This window comes from Oreochromis niloticus, linkage group LG5 (genome assembly GCF_001858045.2).
Source record: "Oreochromis niloticus isolate F11D_XX linkage group LG5, O_niloticus_UMD_NMBU, whole genome shotgun sequence".
Lineage (NCBI taxonomy): Eukaryota > Metazoa > Chordata > Actinopteri > Cichliformes > Cichlidae > Oreochromis > Oreochromis niloticus.
In genome coordinates, this window is record NC_031970.2 from 15,398,974 (window position 1) to 15,413,891 (window position 14,918).

General features: G+C 37.8%; 2 protein-coding genes across 2 annotated transcripts; one reads left to right on the forward strand and one right to left on the reverse strand.

Annotated features, from left to right (window-relative positions):
* The first annotated feature begins 708 nt into the window (after positions 1 to 708).
* LOC106098464 (uncharacterized) lies at positions 709 to 5,000 on the forward strand. The gene is made up of 5 exons (XM_013273231.3): positions 709 to 939; positions 1,440 to 1,627; positions 2,015 to 2,186; positions 3,332 to 3,434; positions 4,272 to 5,000. The coding sequence occupies exons 2-5, from the start codon at positions 1,443 to 1,445 to the stop codon at positions 4,388 to 4,390; spliced, it is 579 nt and encodes a 192-aa protein (XP_013128685.1). The 5' UTR covers positions 709 to 939; positions 1,440 to 1,442; the 3' UTR covers positions 4,391 to 5,000.
* A 3,336-nt stretch (positions 5,001 to 8,336) lies between these two features.
* c1qb (complement component 1, q subcomponent, B chain) lies at positions 8,337 to 12,915 on the reverse strand. The gene is made up of 5 exons (XM_003448363.5): positions 12,722 to 12,915; positions 12,125 to 12,290; positions 11,661 to 11,877; positions 9,682 to 9,802; positions 8,337 to 8,782 (listed from the first exon to the last, which is right to left on the reverse strand). Exons 1-5 carry the CDS (start codon positions 12,722 to 12,724, stop codon positions 8,573 to 8,575), a joined length of 717 nt encoding a protein of 238 aa, XP_003448411.1. The 5' UTR covers positions 12,725 to 12,915; the 3' UTR covers positions 8,337 to 8,572.
* Positions 12,916 to 14,918: the final 2,003 nt, after the last annotated feature.

Sequence of the window (14,918 nt, forward strand, 5' to 3'; positions counted from 1 at the left end):
AGTTTGTTGGATTTCATTTTAAATGACACAAAATGAAACACTCATCAGTTATCAGAATCAACTCGTCATTCTAGTTTTGGAGAGATTTTACTAATATTTTGCTTGGTTTAATTAAATACTGTCATGTGTAAAAAAAAGTTTTTCAAAGGACTCTCTGCTGTTCTGTGAAAAGTGTCAAATCACAACAAGAGTTTATATTGTAAAGTAAAGATCCTACAATAATACAGAGAAAACCCCAACAATTAGAGGACCCCCTATGAGCAAGACTTTGGTGACAGTGGCAAGGAAAAACAGGAGGAAACCTTTGGAAGAACCAGGCTGACGGAGGTGCATCCATCTATTGCGACATGTTGGGGGAAGGTGATTGCTGTTAATAATTGTGATTTCCTGTTAATAAAGTGCATTTAATTAGCATCACATGGTATCTGGCACTTCCCCTCTTGATTATTTTTTAATATGACTAATATACGAAAGTCATTGTACAGAAATAATTTTAGTAAAATTATATTGGATTGATTATAGAATGATTCATCCTTTTTTTCTGTTGTCTTTCTTTATTCTTGCCTATTTCCAACAACAAAAAGCTTTTAACAGAAAAACTCAATTGCCAAAACACATGTGCAAGACTTATTTTGAAAGGCAGGGCCTCCTGTTTGCTCAACATTTGCCAAAAATTAAGCTTGTGACTAAAGAAAAATTAACTCCTTGCGCATGTTAAACAGTTAAAAGTGCTGGGCTCAAGTAGTCGGTCAGAAACTTGTGAGGAATTTTATTAGTTGATATTAGTGCCCACAGTGGGATCTATTTGCAAACACGCAGGTATGTAGGAGTTGAAAAACAGGGAGTGTCGTGTTTCCTGGCGTTCCCCAGCGTTATCTGATCCACAGCTCATTTCCACAGTGAGAAACTGATCCTGCACAGCTCTGCATTGAACAAAAGGTAAACTATATTATATTTAACAATTATCTTTTGCCATTTGTTTATACTATAAAAATATAATCTGCTGTTTTATACCTCTGGTAGGATATGTTGTTGTGACTTTTTTAGAGATTGTTCTTATGGCCAGTTTGTGATGGCTGTTGTGTTGTTTCTGTGGAGCTGCTGTTTAAATAAAAGGGACTCAAAGCTTCAGAGCTAGCTCCAGCTTAAAAAGGATTAAAAAAAATGGACACAAGATAATTAAATTAAAATGCACAATTATTTGTAAGTATGAAAAGTTGTCCAGACAGTGACACTTGTGATTTATTTGCATCTTCCAGATGTTCGCTATTGTGATTCCCTTTCTTTTCTTTAAAAGTCAAAATTAGGGCATTAACATTATCTGAGAGGGCTTCTTCTAGTTCTATGTGTTAACTATTAATCTTTCAGAAAAACAAAGTCCAAAGCAGCTTGTGCGTCTGTGTTAGCTGTTCTTACACTAAATTTGGCTTTCCGGGCAGGAAATGAGCGACCTGCTGACGACTCAGAGCCAGAACTGTTACAGGGAGCAGATCCAGAAGGAGATGTTGACCCGTTTAACCTGGAGGAGCCGCTACGCCAAACTCTACCCATCCTGCTACAATCCCAGGAACAACAGCAGAGAGCCCACACAGCTGCCACAGCTGCCAAAGCTACCTGCCGACCCTCAGTGAGCCCCTTCATTCATATTAAAGTGGAAGAGTGAAGATTTAAAACCATGCCTTAGTTGTCTTGAGTATCCACATGTGCTCAGCTATCATTTGTTTTCATGGTCTGGGTAAAAGTAGGTTTATTTGATGTTACTGAGACCCACATAATTAGACTAAAACTGCTGTAGCTAGGCATGAATGTGACATTAATATTAACCAACATTGTTGATGATTCCTGTGCAGCACTTTGGTCAGCGTCTGTTGGCCTTAAATGTGGGACATAAATAAACGTGACTTGATTTAATATTAACCAAGAGTCCAAACCTCAGAAACATGACAGATCCCAGCGACCATGACATTACACACGCATGAAAATAAACATTAACTTTCTGTTTATGTTCCATCAGGGCTGTTGTGCCTCTTGTTGCCAGGACTACTGAGAAGCAGAGCGACCTTCTTCGTCCTCCTCCTCCTCCTGTGTGCTCTGTGGGAGGTGAACAGCAGCTCAGTGTGCCTCCTCTAATGAGGCCGGTTTCGCCCCACACCAGAGAGGCTCTGTATCAGGACTCCTCTCACCATGTAAGAATCACTTTGACAGTCAAACCTTCTTTCATAAAATTAACATTTAAACATTTAAATATAAATATCATCACTTTTGCTGTCATTGACTGAAAAAGTGTGAAAGGTTGACATTTTCACTGTTTCTGTTAAAGAGGGTAATATTTAGCTGACTTTATCACACTCAGTGACAGAGCAACTTACACAACCAGCAGTGAAGTCCATAAGGAATTATTCACAAATCCATAGGTTGGATTTGAATAGTCTGTTTTGCTGGAGTGTTTCTTTTGGTTCAGTCAAACTAGAATAAAAACAGGAGGACAACCTCATTGCAATTTGGAAAATTTGGCGATTGCCCGGTGATTATAATAAAAACATGTTACATTCAGCAGCCAAATACACAGTTACAGCCACCAGTTGACTGGCCAGGGGGGGAGTGTGCAACACTCTCGAGCACTGGGTGACCGCCTTCATTCTCAAGGTTACTACAGGCCCCCTGGTGGGAGGAAAACAGCCTCCAGACAATCACAGACTGACTCTCAGACAGTTTGGTGAAGATGCACTTTTAACTGTCAACTGCTTGTATTCTGGTTATGTTCTGGTTGTTCTGCTTATTAAAAAAAAAAATCGCTTTTTTACAGCAACTATGTCACTATTTGTGGAGTAATTTCTAAATTTTTGTTTCAGAGCTACAAAGTTTGGCTGGACTCTGAATCTAAGTCGTCTAAGTAGTATTATCACACACAGTTTACATGTAATTGCCAACTTGACCCCAGTCAGTAGGTCACAGACTGATGGTAGACTGACTCCATCTTGCTGACAACACATAGAAGATAGCAACTCATCATAAGTGGTCACAGACCTGTCCCTGTGCTCAAATCAACCGTTTCAAAGGCAATGAGACTGCAAGTTCACAATATTTTGGTTGTGCCACAATTTTCAGTTTTCTTCAGTGTGACTGTAGCATAACTGAGTGAAGTGAGCTGCAAGTATCTGCTGTAGCAGCAGCCATGATCAATTTCCTCTTTAATCTTTTTATATACGTAGAAAGATAATTAGATATAATAAAATAAACCCTGCAATTTTATAATTTTAGTAAGTTTATTCAGTATATTCCTACATTTGTGTAAAAGTGATGTTTTATGTAATCTATGTGTCTTTTGCAGGGCAAAGGGAGAACTCTGTACTTGCACAGACGTGGACACATTAAACCTGAGGAGAAGTTTAACTTTCCCCTGCTCTCCTCCTGGGATTATGGCTGGAGGCTTGGTACGATGGAGTCACAGTCTCCCCCCTGTGGTGTGGAGACTGTGAAATGATGCATACACCTTAGAAAGATAAACTTGTTGAATCTAAAATCACCATTAGGTACTATATGTACTATAACCTCAGTAGTAATCCTGTGTTTTAATACCAGGAGATCCTGTAATAATGACTGATTAAACTATAGTCACTATTTGGAATTTAAATATGTTAAAGGTTACACAAAGCAAACAAATACACAATGCAAAAAAAAATACATATACAGGTGTTTTGCAGATGTCAGGTGTTTTTACAGTCTGATTACAGTCAGAGGTGTGTGCCTCAGAGGACCATATTAGGCATGTCCCACGATCCGGGGGGGGGTAAATTAGAGTATTCAGAGCAGTCTAAAAGCTGAGGTTTTGATGCAGAGAGATTACATTACATGTGCTGAACAGGTTATTTGAAACTCTGGCCGTGATTAATATGAACATCCACCACTGAAACAGTTCATATGTATGATGAAAATGAAGAAAAATACAAGGTCCTATCTTAACGTAGAGAAAAAAAGTTAAAGCACATTAACATTTTTTGCTAGCTTACCTTATCAGCGTCTACTCATACAAAATCATGTTTTTCAGATTTTTCCAGGGTCCAGCCTGTTGAGGTCACTGGGCCAGTGTCAGACTTAGTTTAACTGAACAACATTCACACCATGAAGCTGACTGTGATTAACTCAGACATCTCTGGTTTTACTGTAAATGTGCTCAGCTCCAGTCTACCACCATAGATTTGTAGATCTGTAGATGCTTTCCGCTCACATTTTTAATTCTTCAGATTATTGTAATCTTAATTTATCCACAGGTGACTACACGCTGGATTACAGAACTCCGTCCAGCGCCAGGTCATCCTTGGTGAAGAACACCTTCTATGCAAAGAACGGGGTATTCAGCCGCCCAGCAGCCACCGACACCCTGGGCTGAAGTTCTGTTACCCCATTCCAGAGGCTGCTCTTTAAAGAGCACTTCAAAGGCAATCGTGCCAACAGATGTCCAAATATAACCCCAGGCTAATGTGATTTGGGGATTTCCTGGTATTATAAACTCATTTACTTATAAAAATCTGGATTTTTTAAATATATATATATATTTTTGTTTGTTTTAGAAGTTTTTGAATGGTATGTGTTGAACTACTTTTTGACTTCCTATCAAACAAAAGACAAAACAAAGCTTTGATAAATGAGTACACCTGTAAGTGGTCATATTTATCATGAGATAAAATGCCCTGTCAGGAAATATGGTGATGGGAATAAAAAGTGCACATGCAGCCCATCAATCCATCCAGAAATCCAGTACTTCCTGTAATGCTGTCTGTTTACGATGCACATGGCTGTAGGGTTAAGTGTCTAATAACCTGATACCAAATGTTGGATATTTAATGAGTCTCTTGCCTGGAAAGAGTCCGGAAGAAGCAACTGACCTTTATACGCCTGAAACCTGAGTACTAGGTGTATTCCAATGAGCCACCAGAGGAAATGTTACACAGCACAGGCTTAGTATTGATTTCTAATTAAACATAATTATTTAAAGACTATATTTTCTGCTCATTTCGAGCTCCATAGTTTTGCTCTTGGACTGTACAAATACTGCATGACTCACAGTACAACATAACCCTTCATTAACTTTTATTGGGGTTTGGTGCAGCTCCTCAGTTTATCATCTGTCTGAAACAAGTTGTCCAGCTCCTCCAGCTTAAAGGAAACTTTCCTCTGATTGGCTGCTGCTTATAAACAGAAGGTGAGTGGAGCTGAAGATGAACTGACCATATTAGTGGATCCTATCTGTTATGACTCATGCTGAGCCAAAATTAGAAAGAAGAGTGCCTGACACCAAGCAGGCATTTAGAGCAGTCTGGCCACGTTTAATGTAAAAGCATCTCCAAAAGTTGATTCTGGTCATCTGGACGTAGCGTTTTCAGTGGGAGAAACGCCGAAGTCACTTCTTCAGTCTCAGCTGACTGCAGGTTTCCCCAATCTTATAAACAGTACATTTGCATAATGACTGAAACCAGCCCACTGAATGAACACTGGGCTGGGAGGTCAGTTCCTTCATCATAATTATGTAAGAGCATACATGACAGAAGAAAAAATGAATTATAGATCAGTATAATGTCTAGCTAAAGGTCCTTCTCTGAGTGTTTTGGAATTGAGGCGTTTGTCTTTCATAAGGTCAGCTGTGTGTGTTTTTTGTTAATTAATCACGTACATTCACAAGTTGTTTTGTGGAGGAAGTAGACTTTATACAGAGTCTACAAAATGCAGGTTTTAATTTATGATTTCACTCATGGGGGGGTATCAGGGGCGTAATTTCCAGGGGGTTAGGGGGTTATGAACCCCCCCCACCAATATTCAGACCCAACCAATATAACCCCCCCAATAAAATTATGAATTATCTTGCATAAATAGGCTGCTGATTTTCTTTACTCATTTCAGGTATTACCAGCAAAATAGTTGCATGTTTAATCATCTGGGAATTTACCCAGATTTATTTATTTATTCAGGCAGAGATCTCGACCCCCCCAATGTTCAGCACAAAGTTACGCCGATGGGGGCTATCTTTGATTAATATTAAAATGTGTACAATAATCTGAAAAAAAAGTTTGACATATATGCAAAAAACAAACAAACAAACAATCAAGGAGGGGGAAAATATTTTTTTCACAGATAAAAGATGGACGGTGTCTGAAAAATCGACCCACTGTGACCTGCCTTCTTTCTCATGGCCAGGAGGAGGCGACTTATTGGGCTGACATCCATGAGAGAATGATGCTACGGCTCAGCTGATTTGTGATCTCAGTAAACACATTTCTGATGCGTTTGTGGTCTCAATTGCTAGTTTTAGGTCTCACTGAATTCACTATCATTGTTTTGTTTATCATTAGTTGTAATTATGATGCCCACGAGAGCTGGTACTCACGTGTTCATTTTAAAAGTATAGCATCCCTCAGTTTCACAGACGGACCCACCTTGAAGCTTGACTAATGCCACAAAAGCTCCATCATATATGTAGTCAATGGCCAGCTCCTGATATCACGAGTCATATCACTGTAATTAATATCAAGCAGCTAACCTTGAGAGATAAATTGTCAAAAAACACTTACCCAGATTCCATCAGCAACAATTTACTGTTCATAGTTTACGGTTACTTATTATTATATAATACTTACTACTATTTTAAAATAAGTTTCCATGTCCCCATCACCAGCCCAGAAAGAGAGAAATTTGAGAGTAATAACAACCTTATAAGAACGAGTCAGTGAAGCTAATGCTAAAGCTGTGTTGTTCAGATTGTTGTTCAAGACAGTGACTAGTAGTAAGTACACTGTGAATATTACCTATTTGTAGAGCCAAAAGCTTTAGCCAAAGTTTTATAATGGTATATAAAAATTGAAATAAGATCCTGGATTTAGTTTTATGGTGTGCATTCAGGTCACCTACCAGCCCCACCTCGAGCTGAGGACGCCATCATCTACCTGCTCAATCGTGTCTATGCCCATCTGGACCAGTCGGCGAGCACAGTAAGAGTCATGTTTTCGACTTTTGCAGTGCATTTAATACCACCAGGGTGACCTTCCGGAGTGATAAGCTGATAGTGATGCAGGTAGATGCCTCTCTGACAGGAAGACCAAGATATGCGTCTTCAGCATTGTGTGTCTGACAAGGTGATCAGCAACACAGGGACACCACAAGGGACCGTCCTCTCCCCTTTCCTCTTTCCCCTCTACACCACAGACTTAAGCCACCGCACAGAGACCGGCCATCTTCATGTTTTCTGATGATTCTGTGGTGGTTGGACGCATCAGTGACGGTGATGAGACAAAGTACCGGGATGTGGTGCGAGCAGAATCAGCATCTCAATATGACAAAGACCAAAGAATTGATTGTGGACTTTAGGAGGACCAGGAAACCTGTGACCCCTGTTTCAATCCAGGGGGTCGATATGGACATTGTGGAGGACCATAAATACCTTTAAGTGTACATTGATAATAAATTGGACTGGGTTAAAAACACCACTGCACCTTAAGGTAGGAGAGGCGGATGTTGTCCAAGATAAGGACAGTGCTGCACAATACCTCCCACCCACTCCATGACGTGCTGGCCAGTCACAGGAGCACGTTCAGTGAGAGACTGAGATTACCCAAATGCACCACTGAACGACACAGTTAATCATTCCTGCTTGTGGCCATCTCCCTGTACAACTCCTCCATCTAATGCACAGTATACATTGCAATAGTTACATCCTGTGCACATCCTCTACAGTGAGAATAACAAATGACAAGTTTTACAGCTTAGAGTAAAATGTCAGTCATACATATTAAATCTCTGTGATATTCTGGATATTTATAATTTCGTAATTTGTATATATTAGAGCTATTTTTTTTTATAATTTGTAACATTGTAATATATTGTATTATTTAATTTAGTTCAGTCTGTTACTGTTCTTATTGTCTTGAAGCCACTGTAACTATATCATTTCCTTAAGGATTAATAAAGTATTCCAATTTTGATTCTGATACATTTAACAAAATTCATTCTGTTTTAAGATGTGTCACAGCGGACGTGAAAAACATTTGCATTTGAGTCTTTACATTTGACCACAAGAGGGCAAAATTTGCTAGTCATGTAAATCTGTAAAATATCTGATAATAGTAAGACATTATGAAAGTATCATTTAGTAATTTTATGAGTAAAGAAAGTTAAACTTTGAGGCCATGTGAAAGAAGAGCTTAAAATTAAATGTGTTTATAGACTTAAACTTATAATTAAATAAAAGAACTAAACAAGCTTAAAACACATTATTGTAAGATTTCCATGTCAGTTAATGTGGAAGCAGTAGACACTGGACCTTTAACAAAACACTACAGACACAGTGAAGAAAAACTGGGGAATTGTTTACTGTGTTTTCATACTCTTGTAAATCAGTGTAAAATGCATGCATGGGTAAAACATGATTTGTGGTTAGTGTAATGGGATGAATTCTGCAACACAGAGCTAACCTTTACAAATGTGGATAGTCTTTGCTCTGTTAAAGAAGACACAAACATCATTTAGTTCCTTTAACTGTCCCAGAAGGTTTGTAATTTATTAAACTGTGGAGACTGCAGATTTAGGAGGTTGGGAAGATCTGGAAGCCAGTGAATATGGTGCTGGCGCTGGCCTGGCCTGTCAGGATGGTGTTCGTCTTGACTGTCTTCAGTGAGACCACGTCGCCAACTTCCAGCTCCAGAACTGCCGTGCCAGAGACGACCAGAAACCCATTATACTGGTCACACAATTCCATGTCACTTACACCATTTTTCTCCAACTTCAGGCACACCTAGAAGATCACAAGTCACACACAGGAATCTTATTTATTATAAGACTGCAAACAAGCATTCCTTATATAAGAATTATTTCAAGAGGTGTGACTGCATTTTACACAAACTTAACTAAAGTTATTTTTGTAAGAATCTAAATAATAAAAAACAAACAAACAAAAGAACAAAAAACAAAAGGAAAACATACATAATTAAAAATATTTAGAATTACTAACTAAACACAAACAAAACAAACAATATTGTAAATAGTAGAAATCATGAAAATCATCGCAACTTTATATTCTAAAAGATTTGTGTATTTTACATTTATTTTCCAACATAATGAGGAAATACAAAAATATAAAAGACAAAGATTGGCTTAAAGACAGGCAGAAATAAAGTAATGGAGAAAAAAATCCTCTTTTACGGGCTTTTTCCAAAATGTTTAACAATCATTGCTAACGATGAATTTTACAATCAAACAATCGAACCTATCAAAATGTATGAAATGTGATCACTGGAGTTGTTGTAGTTCCCCCTCCCTGATAATGCATATTAATTTACAGTTTTCTGAATATTTCCCAATTTGGAATCAAAATCCAGAATGAAGTATTTTTGTTAATGTAGAAATATTTAATTTCAAGTAAGAATTCAAGAGATATTTAAATATAGTGAAGCGAAAGTAAAACTTTGATATCAATGTTCTCATTGTGGATACTGATCCCTTTTACTATCAGGTGGAATTATTTTAATATTCATACTTTAAGTTGTAAGTACTGAGCTTTAAAGTTGAGTAGGATACATGACAGCAGTTTAATCTATACAATATTGGAACAGTAAAAAGGAGAAGGACAAACATGAACTTGGCAGAAACAGAAAACACAGAGTAGTTTTACAAGTATAAGTTATTCATACTCACCTTGTACCTTCCTGAGATGTGGTAACTGAAGAAATATATGCCTCTGTTGGTGCAGGTGTACGTTGTATCATTTGTCAGTCTTTCTCCTCGAAACGGTTCATTCTCTTCAGCCAAAATTGGTCTGTGGGAGATTTACAGATCAACAACGGTTGTTTGTTTTTTTGTTTTTTTAATTTTTGAGTTATTCTAGTTCTTACAAAACAAAGAGCTGTGGTTGTTTTTTATTCATACCAATGTGTGTATTAGAGATGTGCAAAGCAGCCGGTATTTGTATCTGTATTTGTATTTGTTGAGGAGGGAAAAGTATTTGTATTTGTATTCGAGTAATATTTAAGATAGGTGTAAAAATCCATTTTTTTTTTGTGTTACACTTCTAACAAACATTATAGTGTAAGTATTCTTTAATTATATCCATTATAATTATTATGGATATGCAATATTAGTTGATGTTTTCCCATAAATCCAGCAATGAACATGTAACAAGGAACATCATTGAAAAGAAAATAACAGCCACTGGCTGTTATGTTATTTATGTGATTGCCAGATGGCTCAGCAGCAGCAACACTCTTCTATTTGGTTCCCCAAATCCATGTGGGGAGTTTCAGCTAAGTTAATGAGTAACAACTTCACAAGCATTGTTTTAACCTTTTTAACCGAACATTAACGTTACTCTGTCAACAGCCTATTGTGTAAATTACCGAGCTAACAGAGCTACGTAAAGAGAACGAACACCAGAGCACCCGACTGCAGACGTCAATAATGCAGCGCAATGGCATAATCTCCAGATCTTTGCGAAAGTTATAAACCGGAACCCAGTTAAGGTACAAAAACATCGATTCAACAAAAATCGTGATGCAGTTCACTCTTTTTTCGCTCAGCCGAGCCTTCTCTGTTGCTGTGTGGAGCAGCCCGTGTCAGTCACCTCTTTCACACGTCACTCACTCATCTGGTCATGTTCTGCGGTCTCATAAGGAAACTCAGGTTTTTGATATAAAAGTTTTTCTTGTTCCTGAACACAAATATTTTTAAAAATATTTGTTCGAAATAAATATTCGTAAAAAACACGTTATTTGTGCCTTTATGAATACCGTATTCGTGTTCGGCTCCACCCCTAGTGTGTATCATAGATCTAAGCTTTATCCAGACAATAAAATGTTGTCTCTTTAGCTGACAGTGAAAGAGCTTTCGAAATGGTCAGTATGACCTAAAAGCAACATATAACTAGCAGTGAAAAGCTGTTTTTCTCAATCTACTGCTTACTGTGAGCGACAAGTTAATATCACAAAGACTTGGTTGTGTCAGTTAAGAGAGTTTTGTATTTGTGTTTCAGTTCAGATGGTCAGAAGAAGATCTCAGGGCCGCTGCTCGCTCATGATGTAAGGACTTATCCATCCCTGTACAATTTGCCTTTTTGACTCTGATGAAAACCACATTTTAAAAGAGTAACATCTTGTTGGGTTGAAAAAGTTTAAAAACCACTATTTGAAACAATAACCACCTCAGGATAATGTTTAATGAGGTCATGAATCGAAGGAGCTGAGTGTCGTTTTTCTATTAATCTGATTTTTTGGACCAGTCACCCCCTGCTGGCCAGTAGAAAGAATGCAGGTTTAAGCAGTGGCTGCACTTTTCAGACCTGGAAGCTATTGCCATCTCTCATATACAGTCTATAGTTCAACTAAGATTACACAGTGTTGATGAATCTGTTACTGACTGTTCATGTTTTTAAACAAAAATCTAAAACTTGTTATGTGTGGAGACTTTACTATATGCTGCTATTTTAGTCAGTGTTATTTAAATAGAATAACTAAGTTAATCAGGTGCTCAGTGGTCACTTTATCTCTCATCCAATCAAACAGTTTTTCCCTTTTTGTTTCCTTACCACTAGCTTTGGGTAGTTTCTATATTTGCCTAGCAATCATGAAATAAAATACCACTCTTTTTTCACTCTGAAGATTTAAAACTTTCAGCGCACTGACCCATTGAAGATGATGGGAGTATCTGCTGGTGATGATGTCGTAGATTTCAAGGAGAAATAGGATTGTTGTTGGCTGAAGGGGCTTCCCTTCGGCCCGGGTAGACCGGGTAATCCCCTAGTGCCTGGTTGGCCTGGGTCCCCTTTCAGTCCAGGTCGCCCTGGAGGACCCATTGGACCAGGTTCTCCTTTCTGACCCCTCATGGTATGATCTGCCTCACCTGCTCATGCAAATAAACAGTTATTACACAGCATAAAAATATCAGTGGAAATTGAAACTGAGGTACAAGATAATCAGTTACTTTTTGGCCAGCGTGGCAAATGCACCATTGAAGTGTTTTTAAATCTGTTAATGAAGAAGTCCTCTGACTAAATAGATGTTTTAGTAATAGGAATCAAAACCTGCACTCCATATAGTGTACAGTTAATATTGAGTATTTATTCTCTTCGTGTGCAGTCTGCGCTCACCGGGGTCTCCCTTCTCTCCTTTAGTGCCATCATTGCCGTTGGGCCCATGAGTGCCTGGTATCCCAGGAATCCCAGGGAATCCCCCATTGCAGGACTGCATGTCAGCTGGAGTGATGTGAACCAGAAACAGCAACACTGCAGTACTGCAGCTCAGCCACTGGAGGGCCTGATCACAAAGATATGAGTTACCTTTCAAAAAAATGGGCCCTCATATATAAAAAACCCAAAACAAAACATAAAAATAAAATAAAATAAAGCTTTCAGAAGCATTTCCATCTAAGTGGAGCGACAAGCTACAAACTGAAGATATAATTTTTTAAAGATTGTATTGAATCCTTACAAAAATAATAAAATAAAATACAGAAAATACAGGAAAAAGGTTTAGGATAAGTACATTTGAGTCTTTAAAAAGAAATCTGTGAAAGACAAGAGCTATAAAACATTTAACTACACTTAAAAAGTGAAAGATCATTGACACAGATTTGAATCCAGCATGAACAACCATTCAGCAAGAAATGTGAGGAAACCCAACACTTCTGTACAAGTCTGTACATTTTTGTCTGGCTAGCTTTTTAGTATCTGTCAAAATCATCTCACCATTTGCAGGTAATGAAGTGTTTCCTGCTGCAGCGGAGCGATAAGCTGATGGGGAGCGGAGATGAAGACTTTTCGTCGTGCTTCACTGTGACTGCCACAGCTCAATCGGGCGAAAAAAGAGGAAGTGAAACTCAAGACAGCAAGAAGAAAAACTATTGGTGTCACTATTAATCCTTTCTGGGGTACAACACTAATTCTTCACTCTGTAGGGACTTACATGGACAAATCCAATCTGTGCCCCCCCTATTGGGTTTTGAAGATACTGCAGCAGTCTTTAATAGGCCGTTTAGGTCACCATAGAAATATGGTCTGGTCTAATTATTAGGGCTTTCTCTGTATTGCTGTAGGCTCTTAACCTTGCAATGAAAATTGCCTTGAGATGATGATGTTGTTGTGATTTGGTGGTGTGTGAATAAAAGTTAATAGAATAGCTGGGGTACCTGGAGAGAACCCATGCTGAAATGGGGGATCATGCAAACTCTACACTGGAGTCCACAGACCTCAAGATTAAAACCTATGGCTGTCTTCCTGTGAGGTAACATTACTTACCACTGCGCCATTAAATATACTTATTCAACATAAAACACCCAATAATCACGAAAAATGAATGAAATAAATGTTACATCTAATTTGACATTGGTTATGAACAATATCAAGGAGGAAGCGCTGAAGTCTTAAACTGAACAAAGATTTATTGTTTTTGCATCATGAACATCCAAAAATGATTTGCTTTTTAACTATATGATAGTACATACTCTTAACTGCATGTTTGGAAATGCTGCACTGATTTTACAGTTTAAAAAAAAAAAGCTTGTCTCTTCTTCAAACTCTTATGCTACATCTAAAAATATAACGTCAGTTATTCAGTTTTATTTTTTATTCAACACTGGTTTAAGACCATTTATTTATCTTGGAGGAATATAAACCAACATCATCACATCAGATATCATTTTACAACCCATGTGAAACTGATTGGATCCATGAAGCAAAAATACATTTTTATAGGGAAATAACTGTCTTTTTGAAAAGAGGTGGCATGGGTAATATGCTATGTACTTCATTAATGAGGTTCTTTCTCCCACAGCAAGATGATTGAAAATCATATGATGCAATCACCCTACACTTGAATGCTAAAACATACAACTTTAGAGCTGAAATACATGATAGAAAAACATTTTGACCCCTTCTTCATAACAACTCAGGGTCGGGGGAAAATTTTCTTAGAACTCATCCACCAGGATAACTCAGTTAGGATGATGTTTATTGACAAATGTCCTGACAAAGACAGCTGTAGTTGATCAGTGTCTTTGTGTTTTTATGTTTTTAAGTCCAAATTTAACCAATAAAGAACTTTTGAATTAAATGGCTCAAATATATAATGTTATTAAAATATTGTGAAGTGAAAATATAGCAAAACAAAATGGAAATTACATCCATCAGTCTTATTTACAGTCTACCAATAATTTCCAGCATGTAACATATTTCAATTCATCTACTTTTTCCTGTTTGTTCTGTTCTCATTTGATTCTTTATGATTATTGCATTTAGTCAGTTTTACCCAAGAAAGTAATTTTTTTCTGAAACCTTCTAAGGAAGTGAAACTGTTTCAGATAAGGTCAGAGAAGTCTCCACCAAATGAAGAATTGATGATGAAGCATCACTGAGTGCATCGGATTAAAAAAATCTTTCCTCTAAATTAACATTTTGTTCTGTTTTTCTATCAACTTCTTTTTTATTGTTAGAAAAACACAGTGTTTCCAGGCAGTGTGCGGCTGAACTCCTAACCTCAGCCTGGATGTTGGTATCTGTTCCACAAAATATTTGATTTCCTCCACATTATGTAGCTGGTGTTTATTTTTAATAACGGCATCCTGTTAATTTGCTAGTTTGGCGTTTTCTCTTCTCACATCCTCTTTTCATTTCTTGCATTTTAGATCGCAGCAGCAAATCATCCACGAAGTGGTAGGACATGTATAATCACAGAGCAGTGTCAGCAGATGCTGAGACACGTAGTGCCCAGGTCGCCAACTCCATTGCTAAAGACCTTGAAACTTCAGTTGACCTTCAGATTAGCTCCATTCCCTGAAGCACAGAGAACTTCATGGAATTGGTTTCCATGACCAAGAAGTTCCAGCCAAGTCTTACCTCACCAAGAGTAATGCAAAGCGCCAGATGCAGTGGTGTAAAGTACACCCCT

Coding starts and splice junctions, on each gene's coding strand:
- LOC106098464 (XM_013273231.3), top strand. CDS start 1,443: ATGAGCGACCTGCTGACGACTCAGAGCCAGAACTGTTACAGGGAGCAG. Junction 2,187..3,331: donor ATCAGGACTCCTCTCACCAT/GTAAGAATCACT, acceptor TGTCTTTTGCAG/GGCAAAGGGAGAACTCTGTA. Junction 3,435..4,271: donor GGATTATGGCTGGAGGCTTG/GTACGATGGAGT, acceptor ATTTATCCACAG/GTGACTACACGCTGGATTAC.
- c1qb (XM_003448363.5), bottom strand. Junction 11,878..12,124: donor AGGAGAGAAGGGAGACCCCG/GTGAGCGCAGAC, acceptor TTGCATGAGCAG/GTGAGGCAGATCATACCATG. Junction 9,803..11,660: donor ACTCCCATCATCTTCAATGG/GTCAGTGCGCTG, acceptor AATCTCCCACAG/ACCAATTTTGGCTGAAGAGA.